Below are 14,106 nucleotides of genomic sequence, written 5' to 3'. Positions count from 1 at the left end.
GATCTCAATTCTAAATCTGTCTCTTCTCTTTACTGAAATAAATGGTTCATACATACCTCCTCTAATTGCTTTTTAAGATCCATTATTTCTTTCCTATATCTTTTCAGGAGAGCTTCATCACTTGATACCTCATTAACATAAGGAGTATTCTTCATGTATTTGGCAGTGCTGGCAAACTGGGAAAAAAATGCAAGAGTATTATGCACTCAACACACACAAAAACTAATAATACTTGGTTTTCTTGTAATTAAGTTTTGTAAAAAAAAAAGATAGAAAGAAAAAAAATCAGTACTCTTCCCAGGTAGTTTAATACTTTTGAATACAGAGAGCATTCTATGTCCCCACAACAAGGCCAGTAGGGCTCCCATCAAAAGCCCTTCTCCTTCCTTTGAGCTCTATCCTACTTACTAGCCACTTAAGCGTTAATCCAAGGCAATCACATTGGAAGACACGTCTTGTCTTCCCTGTAAGACTATAAATTCTGTGAAGCCCGTGACTCTATTTTCTACCTTTTTTCTCTGACAGTACCTAGATCTAGTACTCAGTAGCTATTTAAACCAATATTTCTTAGCGTGTATCAGAAGTCACTTTAAGTGGGTACATGAAGGTGTCCATTATATATGACGCTGAATCCTTCATTGAGACAGCTATTCTGTTGACAATTCAGTTCCCCCACCCAACCCTCCTCCTTTTTCTCTTTAAACATAAAATGCAGGACCTAACTCAGTGCAAAGACAGGCAACAATTAGCTAGCAGGAGTTTGGGAAGTTTTTTTGTTGTTATAAACACATACACATGTTTTTTCAGTCACCTTCTATTTGTTGTAAGTGATATTAATTTTTCATTTATGGAACTGATATAAAGTTTCCTTTCATAAGTGAGTTTGTAAAAATAAAAAATCAAGTCAATTTCAGTAAAATAGTGTTGAATGTGGCAGAAATTGTAGAGGTGGGATAATGGATTTTGTGATTTTGGAAAAACACATCAATCTTATTTTATCAGGTATGGTATGTCAATTAAAAGACCTATATCTATTTTTAGTGGGAAATTTTTCCTTCTTAAAGATGATATCCCCTCATATTAAGTTGAGATAAAAATCACACTCACCTGGAGAGTACTAAGTGTTTCATCAAAAGACACCGGGGTAATTGTGCAGATAATACGTGTTTTTGCATTTCCTCCCAAGGAATTCTGGAGAATTCGTGTTAATTTGCTATCTCGATAATTTATGAAACCACTTAATGAGAAATGAGTTTGGGAAGAAAAAGAGAAAGCTTTTATATAACAAAATTGGTTGGTTTTTAATGGAGAACCTTAAAATAGCTACAGTTATAAAATTAATTCTTTACAGGTTACATGGGGCAGATCGAAACTATTAACTAAAAAAATATTTAAAATACAGAAAGTAAATTTAGTAGGACACCATCATATGTATCGGTTCAGTTCAGTTCAGTCCCTCAGTCGTGTCTGACTCTTTGCGACCCCATGAACCGCAGCACGCCAGGCCTCCCTGTCCATCACCAACTCCTGCAGTTTATCCAAACTTATGTTCATTGAGTCAGTGATGCCATCCAGCCATCTCATCCTCTGTCGTCCCCTTCTCCTCCTGCCCCCAATCCCTCCCAGCATCACGGTCTTTTCCAATGAGTCAGCTCTTCGCATAAGGTGGCCAAATTATTGGAGTTTCAGCTTCAGCATCAGTCCTTCCAGTGAATACCCAGGACTGATCTCCTCTAGGATCATATGTATAAGAAGCCACAAATGCTCACAGAGTCATGAGAACTTTTGAATATATGAAAGAAATAGGTACATATAGAGTGTCACTAAGGGATTCCCACATGGCACAGTGGTAAAGAATCTGCCTTTTCCAACGCAGAAGACTCAAGAGATGTGGGTTCAATGCCTGGGTCAGGAAGATCCTTGCAGTAGGAAATGGCAAACCACTCCAGTGTTCTTGCCTGAAAAATTCCATGGACACAGGAGCCTGGCAGGTTACAGGGCATGGGGTTGCAAAGAGTCGGACATGACTGAGCAAGCACACACCAAACTATTAAAATTTTCAACCTAATTTAAACATAAGTATTAACAGATAAATGTACAGTGGGATACACTTACCCAACTTGTCCATCGCTAAGTTTCTTGATCACTTGTCCCAAAATAAACAAACTTCGATTTATATTACAGCCTTCCTTGAGTCGCAAACCTGCATTTATTACACAAATATAAAAACTAATATTGAGCCCTGTATTGGATGATGAATTTATTTATCAGCAAATTATGAGAGAAAGTAAAAATTAAAGGGACAGATGTTGAAGTCTCTGTTCTGGACTAAATCTGAGTCTACCTTTAATATCACTGATGGAGGTGCTCTCTCCCTACCCTCCCACCTATTAGGTGAATCAGAAAGGTTATCACCTGAGAGAAACAGCACAACAAAAAAGATGAATAAAAAAAGAACAAGAGGGAGGAAAAGTCCGTTTCCTAAAAGATCTCCTCTAATTACTCCATTTGAATCTAGTTTTTTTAAAACTTCAAATACAGACAACTGCAGACTTAAAACCAAATTAGTTCCTATATGGACTCACAACCCCAAAATCATTAATTTTAAAACTAAATACGCACACATGACTCTAATATTAAAAAAAAGAACAAGTACTCTGAAAAAGCTCTCTTCCAGATTTATGCCCCAATCAGGACAGGCTTCCTGTCCCCTCTATCAGGAAACCATGTTTATTATTTATTCTTCTGGAGATTTTTAGAAATACAAGTTCATACATACTCATTTCTCCCTTTAATTTTCAGACGAATAGTAGCATACTATATATACTATTTTGCACTTTGCTTCTTTTCACTTGGCAGTATATACATATCAGATTAGTAAATACTGGTCTTTTTCATTCTTTTTTATAACATAGAATTCCACTGTATGGACGTATCAGAAATTACTTACCCAGAACCCTGTTGAGGGATATGTAGGATTCCAATCTACTATGTACACAAAAAATAATGCATCAAATAACTCTGAATAGCTGTTATTTCACAGATGCATTATTTAGCTACTGCTATAATACTGTTATTTAATAAGCCAACTTGAAACAACAGTATGTATTTCCTTTTCACAGGTTTGATTTGGTGGATACGGGCCATGCTCAGCTGGGTAACTTTATGTCAGGCGGCAGGAAATTAACACAGAGAGCGGCTTGACATCTTTAATTTGCACCTTTCCATCTAAGTATGTGTTTCCATTTGTTTATGTATTAATATTTGGTTATGTCCTTCAGGTCTGCTTTGAAGTTTTCTTTTTTTGGTCCTGTGCAATTTTTGTTGAGTTTCTTCTGAGGTATTACATCTTCTAAACTATTATTGTATATTGCATCTTTTTGTACACTAAATATTGTAGCTGGTTGTCTTTAAGAATTATTAATGTCTGAATATTAACTGTGTGCCCCATGACCTTTCTGAATTTTCTTACTGATTATGAAAATTTAGATGTTTTTCATGGTACTCTCATAAGCTCTTCAGCTATGCAATCCTAGAAACTGTATAGTTTTGACTTTTTAAAAAACTGATGGTATAGTAGCCCAAGGACTTCCCTGGTGGCTCAGTCGGTAAAGAATTTGCCTTCAAAGTGGGAGACCTGGGTTTGATCCCTGGCCCAGGGAAGATTCCCTGGAGAAGGAAATGGCAACCCACTCCAGTATTCCTGCCTGGAGAATCCCATGAACAGAGGGGTCTGGTGGGTCACGTGGGGTCCCACAGTCCATGGGGTTGCAAAAAGTTGGACACGACTCAGTGACTAACACACACATAGTATCCCAAATGAGATAACCGGTCAGATACAGAAGCTACTTTTTACCCTGAGGACTTTTATCACAGTATTATTATTATCATTACTTTATCAGTTTCTAAAATGCACGGCAGCACTTTTATTCTGCAAAAGAATCAGAAGACACTCAAGTCCACGTCGTATTTCATGCGTTTTCCTTACCTTCAGCACCTGTTTGAGCAGCCCTTTCACTGCCTGCAAGATCGACCAAATTCTGTAAGATGGATGGAAATGAACCTTTAGAAAGTATAACTTGAGATAAAATCCAACCTACTGAAAGAACATTTTAAACACACAGTTTACTTGAACACTCCATCTGTAACTTCATCTCTCACCCCACCATTTAGGCCTTCCCTTGTCAAACCAATCTGTAACATTTGTTCCTTCTTTGTAACATAACATATCCTCCATAATGCTGCCAGAATAGGTTTTCTATTTTGTATACTAAGTTCAAAACCTTATCATGGTGAATGTGATTCTTTGCAATCTGGCACTTATGTTGCTTCAGCCTTGTATCTATTCATTACTTAATGCCTAACTCAAGTGGAACTACTCACTACACCCTGAATACTTCACATACTTCTACACTTCCAAGTGCTACTCTATGCCATTCTCTTTTACTTCTAAAGTTCTTTATTCAGGACCCAAGGCAAATGTTACCTGCTCAATGTAGCTTTGCTGATTTTATCCTTCCTCCTCCCTTTCGTTGAATGAGCTGCTCTTTTAAACTGTGCACCCAGAGGTCATTATAGGTATGACTTATTCTTACAACACTTACTGTGTAGAGCTAGTTATGTGTTTTTGACTATACTGCAGCATCTTTAAAAGCATGAACTCCTTTCATTTCACAGATATTGCTGAAAAAAGTGACTGTCATGCTACATGACAGTCATACTACATGTCAGGTAGTATGTTAGGTACTAGGGATATGGCAAGGTCCCTGCCCTCATAGAGCTTATATTGTCTATGGAGTGTATGAGAGGAGGAAATTGATGGAGACAGAAAAAGACAAAGAAATGAAAAACAGAATATGGTAAGTGTAATAAAGATAATTTAAACAGTCCTGGAAGAGGGAAGAAAGGACAGAGGAGGTTCTCCAATTTGGTAGGGGAAGGCTTCCCATTAAGCTAAGATGTGAAATGATAGAGGGAGGCAGCTATGCAAGACCAAGGGAAACACAGTCCAGATTAAAAGAGCAGCCAGTATGTCCAGTCACAAAACAGAAATGAGCTTGGTATGTTCATAAAATAGAACAAGTAGCAAGGCAGAGTTGGTGAAGTGGAGATGGGACAATACAGTGTTAAGAGAAGGAAACAGGAGTCAGATTACTCAGGGCTCTGTAAACAAGGATGAGGACTCTGGATTTCCCAAATACAATGGGAAGCCGAGACGGGACTTTAAGCAGAAGAGTGACATGCCTTGATTTAACTTTCTGAAGGATCACCTGTGGCCCCCTCGATGGAAAATGAGCTGTAGGGGGGCACAAGCGGCAGTGGGAGCCCAATCAGGAGGCTAGTGCAGTGAGAGATGAGGGTGGCTTGGGCTAGGGAGGTGGGAGTGAAGACAGCAAGGAGTGAGGGATGCCTTCTTTTTTTTTTTTTTAATTTGAGAGCCCAGTAAATATTCTTAATGTATTAAAAGAAGGTGGGAGATTTAAATTACTTCTTTCTTTGGGGAGTGGGCAGATAATCATGTACTCTTGTTTTACATTTCTGTCTCAGATATGTACTGTTTTCACTAAAATACTTAAAGAAATCTAACCACTGTTACACAGCATCTACTACAAATGATCTCGGCAGAGGCATAATAAAGGGGCAAAGTGGTAAGGAAAGCAGCATGAATTCAGATATAAGTACTACTGGTAAAAGGAATATTCACTATGATAGGAATAAATTAATTTGGCTTTAGACCCACTGAAGCTTGAGATAACTAACAGTGGGACAATCTTTATGGAAAGACATGACTTAGAACTCAGAGACTTCAGAAACAATAAATACTTGACCATCATCAACACAGAAATGGTAACAATGCCTGAGGGCAAACAAGGGAAGAAAGGCTACAGAACACTCTTGTGCTTTGATTAGGAGGGTAGGAGGAAAGAAACCCAGAAAATAAAGGACCTGGGCTGAGAGCACTTGGATGTTATTATTCCAGGAAGGCCAGGAGACACTCAAAAACACATAACCAAAAAACCATCTTTAAAGAGCCAGAAAATGACTCTTTGGGGAAGTCTTCTTTCCAATAAGATACTTAAGAGTAATTGGTAAATCTCGTGTTGGGTTAGCTAGTATCTATGGTCCCTAGATGATACATCATCAAAAAATATGAGAAAAGACACCAAATGGATCACTGCGTATGTCAAGACTAGTAAAGCTAAATCATATTAAAAGTTAAAATTGTAGTGATATATCACAGGCCAGCTTTGGACAACAAAACAGAAGTTATGTTTGTTGTTGTTGTTGTTAAAAGACCAGTCTATTAAAATAAATGCTATACTTATATGGTAAAATAACTAACTAAGGTGACCTGGAATTAGATATTTAACTGAGTTTTCAAAATCTGAAAGTAAACATATTATAGATTTATTACTTTTTCCCCTGAAGTTTTCAAATCAAATGCAGTAATCTTAAATCATATCCCACATCAAACTAAAGAATTTAGGCCTTGAAGACAGAGAACAAAACAATAACAGTAAGGAATAGGAAGCAAAAAAAAAAAAGAAGAAGAAAAATGAAGCAGTTCAGCAAGAAGGAATGTTTGCATAATGCTTATATTCACTTACCAACAGACAGATACTGAACATAAACTAGAGTAATGTGATTTTTTTTTTTTAACTATCTCACCCAGGTTTTCATTCATCTCACAAATCTCAGTTGCACTGGTGGAGGCCAAAAAATAAAACCCCATCGAATCCCAAGATTGCATTAACTCTTAAGTGTGCATAGAATGAGCCCTTTCTCGATTACTGGTTAGGGAAAGCCCCACTCCTACAGTTCTTACATCTAAAGCTTAGGAAGTGGCAGCGTAAGATCCCAGGAAGTGAGATTCTCTGACCTCTTCCTGCATTTCTGCTAGTAATTTCATGTTACTGATGAGACTCAACTACCAATTTATAGATGCTTTTGCCAAACAGTCAATAGTTCTTATGAAACCAAACCTTCAGCAGCTAAATTAAATTTTACTTTGGCTCATATAGTACATTATCATGGTTCCTCAATACTCACCAAATGGGACACTTTGACAGATCCTTCACAATTAGAAGGTTCACCTTTCTCTCGACTTTCCAAAATCTAGAAAGAAAAGGCAACTTATAGAAAAATTAGTGTATTCTTAATTGGAAAGACAAAATACAGAGAGAATTACCTACCATCCTAAAAATGGTATGAGAACGACTACTTCGCTGATTCATTTTTGTAATTCCATAATGCCTGTTCTCTGTAAGAGAGTCACATTTCAGCTGTGTGTATTAAAATCCAAAGAAAAACACTAAGTTGTATTTTAGATGAAAAGTGAAAAGTGTGATTTAAAGCCAAATACATTCAATTAAATCGTTTCTATAAGTGTTTTGAAGAAATATAGTACAAAGTCTTACTTTCTCCCTTAGTGATCCACTTCAAAGCCATTTCTGATGTATAAACAACTTCTTCTGTGAGGTCAGACACATACACATTCCTCTGAAACAAGTTTAATTACAGTAAAAGTAGGGAAATATAAGTCACTTAAAAGTTCGCATTTCAAAAAGAAAGTACAAACTATCATAGAGTTCATTTGTGGATGTTACGTGGAAAATGGGGATCTTTATTCTGTATGAAAATAATAAGTATATTTCTGATATTTACAATGCATTTCCTATGCCAAAGTATACCAAATTCTAACCTGATAGTTCCACTTTGCTCTTTATAAGCACTTACACCAAAATACTATAACTGTCAATATTTAAAAACTATACATATTACTTAAGAGATAATCTCTTTAAGTGTCTAAGAAAGAAAATAAAAAACAAACCATACTAACAGGAGATACTTTAAAGTATACAGAAAGTAAAGGCAAATGTTCAAGAAAAAATAATCCCAATCAGTATATTTAACTTTTGAGCCACCCTGTTAATTCTGTTACTCACATTGAAGTCTTCCCGAATTATTAAAGGCTTCATTTTTTGAGTGTCACAAAGTAAGTCTGTAATGGTTTCATTGTATATCTCCATGTAAGACACACGTAAGAGAAATTCCCTATCAGGAAACTAGAAGAAAAAGATACGTGACGACTTCAGAGATCATCCAGTTATGAAAACCTAATAACGAATGCTCATGTGCTAATATTAAATATTAAAATATTCTTTGAGAAAACACCTTTATAAAATTTTAGTTTATTTTTTAGCTGATGTGTGGTTGACCCACTCCACTATGTTTGTTCCTGGTATACAACACGGTGGGCCACTATTTCCATACATTTCCAAATGATCTCATTTGGAAATCTCATTGCCATGTGTCACCATGCAAAGATGTTACAATAGGATTGACTATATTCCCCACTCTGCACATTTCATCTCTGTGACTCATTGATTTTCTAACGTAAAGTTTATACCCTTTAATCTCCCTTACCCTATTTCTCATTCCTCCAACTTCTGTTCCCTCTGACAATCACCTGTTTGTTCTCTGTTATCTATGAGTCTGTTTCTCTTTGTTCATTTTTTTTTTTTTTTAGATTCTACATAGAGGTGAAGTCATGTGGTATTTGTCTTTTGAGAAATTATCTTTGTAAAACAAACAAAAAACCAAAAAAAATTCTCACTGTGTTTCTATACTGACAATAATAAACAACAACAAAAAACATAAAAACAGTTTCAGAAATAACCAATAGTATCATAGAATTGTAACAGGAAAGGACCCCATCCAACTCTCTAACTTCAAAATAAAACTCAACCTGTATATATTGAAGAAATTAAAAATCATTAAAATAATGATGAAAAAGTAATTTAAAATCAACTCTTAACTAATTAGGTTGCCTATTCTGGCCTTCTGCTCTCCTTGTCTTTTATCTAGTCTACTTTTTACTGCTCCTTAATAATCACTGGTAGCTAAACAAAGGCAATAAGGATGCAACTGTGATAAGGTTTTCCTGCTCCTTAATGCCCACTGTTTGGTAGGAGTACTGCTTCATGATTCAAGGGAAAGAACTTTAAGTTTCCTAAGTAAGTTTATGGGGAAAAAAAATGAATCTATGCTATGCCTTCCTTCTTTCCCCCTGGATAATTAAGAGATAACTGTAAATATAGTTCCTTTCATCATTACAAGAGAACAGTAAGGTTGCTATCCTATTATCACTATTTTCACCTGCATGTACTAGAAATGTAGCTAAGTTGTTTACCTTCTTAATTTTCTGGAAAATGTCATGAATTGCCCTGGGTATTACTCCCAAATACTCTTGTGAACCCATCATGGTGTATGTTTTTCCTGAAGCAGTCTGCCCGTAGGCAAATATAGTACCTGCAAAAACAAAACACACACATGCAGAGATTACAAATGAATCTACAGTGTAGAAAATGATCGAAACCTGCTGAACAGACACCAAAGACTGCAATGTTTCTGCAATGAATACGCACCATTGTAGCCTTGGATGGCAGAATCTATGATTGGTACTGCAATTTCTTCATACACATTTTTAGTAGTTTCATTACTATGAAAGACACGATCTAAAAAACAAAACATATTTAAGTTAAACCAAACAAATTGACTGTATTTTCACTCTGAATTAGTAGTTGCCCAAAGAAATAAAATTTTCAGGATATGGGATGATAGAATATTTAAGGTACAATATTTTCTTCAACTCATTGGTCCTATGAAAATACTCTAGGTAAAATGTGTTGGTCCTCACACAGAAAATTACAAGTCTATTATCCTATGTGTTTTCAAGAGGCAGTAGGGCATGGTGGCTGAATCTGAATATGGGGATCTGGAATCAAGACTGCAAATCCTGATTCTGCCACTTACAGGCTCTGTGATTTTGGGCAAGTGGTTGATGTCTCCATGCCTCAGTTCCCTAATCTGTAAAATGGACATATAATATCTTCTTCATAGAATTATTGTGAACATATATTAACACTTAGGAAATGCAGACTATTACTATTCTTTGAGAAATTCTAATGTTTCTAACATACCTGGTAAGAAAGTCTAGCTCAGACTAAACCAAGAAATGCAGATATCTGGAGGAAAAGAACTGACCAAAGCTGAAGTGTTATGGGGAATGATCAATGAGCTGGCTGCAGAAGGCTGGTGTTTAGGGTAGGATTCACACTGATGAATTCACAAGCCCAGGATGTGGTTCTCTGCTTTTGTTAGCACATTAAAAATAGACCACTCTTTTAGTGGTGGCCTCACCTTAAAGAGCTCGCAAGAAATGGATTTGTAAATCAGGAGGGAAAATTATTGACCTGCAATCAACAGTTCAGTGATTATACTCCTTGCACGGCGACCACACATCTGCCCTATTGGCAGAGCAATGTGGACAACCTGAGTGCCATCTGAAGGCTGCTTAAGGGTCATTATCTCAGAGCAAGAAGAGATGGCAGGTGATTCAAACCTTAACGTTATGTGGTTCAGATACGTGGATGAGTCCAGATTCTCTATGGGCATATATGGCTACTGAGAATCTGCGGTACTCAGGTTTTCTAATCTCTAGCAGAGACTCACAGACTTAGAAAACGAACTTATGGTTGCCAGGGGGAGGGAGAGTTAGGGACTTCGGGAAGGTTATGTACACACTGTTACATTTACAATGGATAACCAACAAGGACCTATCGTATAGCACAAGGAACTCTGCTCAATGTTATGTGCCAGACTGGATGGGATGGGGATTTGGGGGAGAATGGATACACGTATATGTATGGCTGAGTTCTTTCACTGTCCACCTGAAACTACCACAACGTTGTTAATTGGCTGTACCCCAACACAAAACAAAAAGTTTGAAAAAAAAAATTATGTTAATACCATCAAACATTCCTTTACCAGAACTCGTTTTCTCTTCCACACATCTTTGCGGCTTTCTAGTTTCACACTAATTTGACAACTTAACCACGCTTACTGCTGAGGTTGTTCAGAGGATGTCACTGTCGCTCTAGGGAGTCTAAGTGGCAGCATGGTGGTGTGGCTAGAATACAGATCTGGAGCCTTTCTCTCTTATTTGCGGGCTATGTGACTCCAGGCCACTTTGCTTCAGTTCCTCATTAAAACAAGAAGGCACCAAATACACAGGCTCGTTAGGAGGGTTAAATGAGGGAATCTATATGAAGCACTTAGAACGGTGCCTGGCACCGTGGCACTGCTCTATAGCTGCCAGCACTATATACATGCTCAGTCAATGCATACATCAGTCTAGCTAATCATCAGAGCCTGGGAGTCCCTCTGTTCTAGCTAGCTGTCACTCATCCTGCACATCCTGGTGTAAATGGTACCATTCCAGACATCAAGTTTAGTTCAGTTCAGTCGCTCAGTCGTGTCCAACTCTTTGCGACCCCATGAATCGCAGCACGCCAGGCCTCCCTGTCCATCACCAACTCCCGGAGTTTACTCAAACTCATGTCCATCGAGTTGGTGATGCCATCTAGCCATCTCCTCCTCTGTTGTTCCCTTCTCCTCCTGCCCCCAATCCCTTCCAGCATCAGGGTCTTTTCCAATGAGTCAACTCTTTGCATGAGGTGGCCAAAGTATTGGAGTTTCAGCAGTTTAGTTAGATCTCTGCAAAAGCTTATGTCAGCATAAGTGAAACTACTTGTTTAAAGTCTTTCTTTCCATTATGTAAGCTCTACAACAGCAGAGGTAGGTCCCTGCTGTATTCTAGCAGACAAAGTAGCAATATCTTCACTATTTATTCTTTAAAGAGTTTTGAAAATAGCTGAAAAACAAACAAAAAACCAAAACAATGAAAACAAATTGGAAGATCTTAAAGATGACTTGACAGTAAGCAACATATTTTGGGCTTACAGAATTTTAGACCAAAAGTACTCTCATGAGTAAGAGGAAAAATGTTAGTTTCAGTCATAAGTTACTGTGAATACAGTAATAGTGTATGTGTTTAATTTTTCAATTCCTTTTTCTTTTTTACGACTACTGTATTTAAGCATCAATTTGTTAGCTTATAAATGATGGATGAACAATTTTTCAAAGTTTCCATTGAAGCAGTTTATTGAAAGCCTGGTTTGATCTTTAGTGACAAATCCAGTGTTATTCATAAGGCTTTTATACCCATAATAGAAAAAGGATACCAGGTTAACTTTTGATGCTATTATGAACTTACCAAAATTGAAGGATTTACTCCCATCAACTTGATAAACTGTATTATTGTCAGTTTTCCAGTACACTTGAGTATCTTTTTCAGATGCTTCTTCTCTAAAAGAATAAAAACACTGCATTTTAGAATAACTGGTCATAAAAGCTGTGTTATATGAGATAGTACAAAGACTTCATCATCTGATAAATATTTAAAAAGATTGTAATGACTTATACCGTAAATAAGATAAATGTGTAAAATCTACCTTTGAGGTGGCAACACTTTTAAATGGGGCTTCAGTGACCTCCTGCACTTTCATGCACTTTGTGAAACTCTTCACTTCCACCTTCCTATCCAGTAGTGGCAGTTGATATGTCTCTCTCTCTCTCAAAACATTTAAAAATCATCTGAAATCTTTAATTTGGTACCTGATACCTCTATCACTATAATTTCTCTCTTCAATCTCATCTTCCTCTAAATTCTGTATACACCTTAACTCCCAGATGAATCAACTACCTGAAGTTCACCCCCAAAATCAGATTCAACCTTTCCCTGACTGGAATACCCTGACTGAGGTTTCCACTAAGTACCTTAACTGTTCTTTCATTCATGATTCAGGTGTTCCCCGACACTGCCCTGTTCCTCCCCTACAGTCATCTCACTAAAGGACTAATGACTTTGCTAGCAAACATTCTTTAACTGTCTATCATAATATCTGTCATGAAATATTATAATGGTTTCTTCATGTAGCTGTCTTCTAATGCATCAATAAGTTTATTAAAAATAGGAAATAGGAAATATAGGAAAAATATAGGAAAAAATAGGAAAAATAGGAAATTCCTCATCTTCATATTCTCATTTATTAAGCACCCAGTAAGATTTAACAAATGTTTCTCAGAGACAAAACTCTGCTAGCATTCTGGGGCGAGGACCCAAGACTGGCATAGCAAACAGACTTTCCTTGCTTCCCCTTCCTGCTTTTTCTCTAAAGCATTTATTACTCCAGTATCACCACCTAATATTCTATATCTTTTATCTATTTTGTTTTGTGAGATCCACTGGGCAACGATGGTAGTGTCTGTTTTAATACAGTACACTGTACTAAAAAACAAATCAATATTGATGAATATCGTTCATTCAACATTCTGAATGCGGAATTCAGTTATTGACTGAAGTACTAAGTGTCTACCGAATACAGTGCAACAAAACTGATTCGTTTTCGCTTTTAAGGAGTATACAGTAAAGCGGAAGCGAGAGTCAGTTAGACGTAAAATTTAACTGCACTGTGGTGAGTGCAGTAGGATCTTTCCGATTTCGACTTTCCTAGGGGAGCGGTGGGGACCGCAGAGGGGCGACGGTAGTGCAGCGCAGGGAGTAGGATCTTTAACGTCGGTGAGCCTGGGTTACAGATGTACGAGAATTCCACAGTTGAAAAGGATCCTCTAGATCCTCGATCCTGCCCCGTCCCATTACAGATAGGAAACCGAGGCACAAAGCGGGCCGAGCTTCCAGGCAGCTAAGGAAGAGGAGCCAGGACTCATTCCTCCGGTTCATGCCGGCGCCGCAGTCCGCAGTGGGGACCTGGGCTCGGTCTGGCCTACCTACCTGTTATTGAGCGGCCGAACCCGCACGCAGACAGCTACGGCTCCTTCCTCCGCCATCCTGCCTGGTTGGATCCCAGGGAATATGTCAGAAACCTCCGCGGCCGGCGCTTCAGAGCGTACGGGCCACCCCGCCTTTAAATTTAAAATTTCCCAAACGCCGCGTCTGATTGAGTCGCGGTCTCGTGACGTCACGGCCCGTTCCACCTGTGTCGCGGCGCGGGGGACGCCAGGCCGGAGGCACGTCCAAGGATCCTGCGTTGGAAGGTTTCGGGCCGCAAAGACCCGGTCCAGGAAGCGCCTGGCGAAAGATTCACCAGGTAATAGCGGAAATAATTAATATTTGCTAAATGCCGTTTAAGTGCTGGAAGCCTTATAGAAACGTCTTCTTTCGCCCCACCCTTAAAGTGTTTG

At 38.0% G+C, this 14,106-nt stretch overlaps 1 protein-coding gene across 4 annotated transcripts in view; it reads right to left on the bottom strand.

Annotated features, from left to right (window-relative positions):
* The window catches only part of CENPE (centromere protein E), a 78,762-nt gene extending 64,945 nt beyond the window's left edge, over positions 1 to 13,817 (bottom strand). For all 4 annotated transcript variants that reach the window (XM_043871246.1, XM_043871248.1, XM_043871247.1 and 1 more), the window contains exons 1-12: positions 13,697 to 13,817; positions 12,119 to 12,210; positions 9,429 to 9,518; positions 9,194 to 9,312; positions 7,947 to 8,066; positions 7,419 to 7,500; positions 7,194 to 7,261; positions 7,051 to 7,116; positions 3,989 to 4,040; positions 2,116 to 2,203; positions 1,108 to 1,237; positions 57 to 176 (exon numbers count right to left, since the gene is read on the bottom strand). In XM_043871246.1, the coding sequence (XP_043727181.1) occupies positions 57 to 176; positions 1,108 to 1,237; positions 2,116 to 2,203; positions 3,989 to 4,040; positions 7,051 to 7,116; positions 7,194 to 7,261; positions 7,419 to 7,500; positions 7,947 to 8,066; positions 9,194 to 9,312; positions 9,429 to 9,518; positions 12,119 to 12,210; positions 13,697 to 13,752 (1,083 nt within the window). In that variant the 5' untranslated portion in view covers positions 13,753 to 13,817. The remainder of the gene's footprint in view (positions 1 to 56; positions 177 to 1,107; positions 1,238 to 2,115; positions 2,204 to 3,988; positions 4,041 to 7,050; positions 7,117 to 7,193; positions 7,262 to 7,418; positions 7,501 to 7,946; positions 8,067 to 9,193; positions 9,313 to 9,428; positions 9,519 to 12,118; positions 12,211 to 13,696) is intronic.
* Positions 13,818 to 14,106: the final 289 nt, after the last annotated feature.

This window comes from Cervus elaphus, chromosome 17 (genome assembly GCF_910594005.1).
Source record: "Cervus elaphus chromosome 17, mCerEla1.1, whole genome shotgun sequence".
In the NCBI taxonomy this organism is placed as follows: domain Eukaryota; kingdom Metazoa; phylum Chordata; class Mammalia; order Artiodactyla; family Cervidae; genus Cervus; species Cervus elaphus.
The sequence above is the reverse complement of the archived record's forward strand: the minus strand, read 5'-3'. Positions and strand labels throughout refer to the sequence as shown.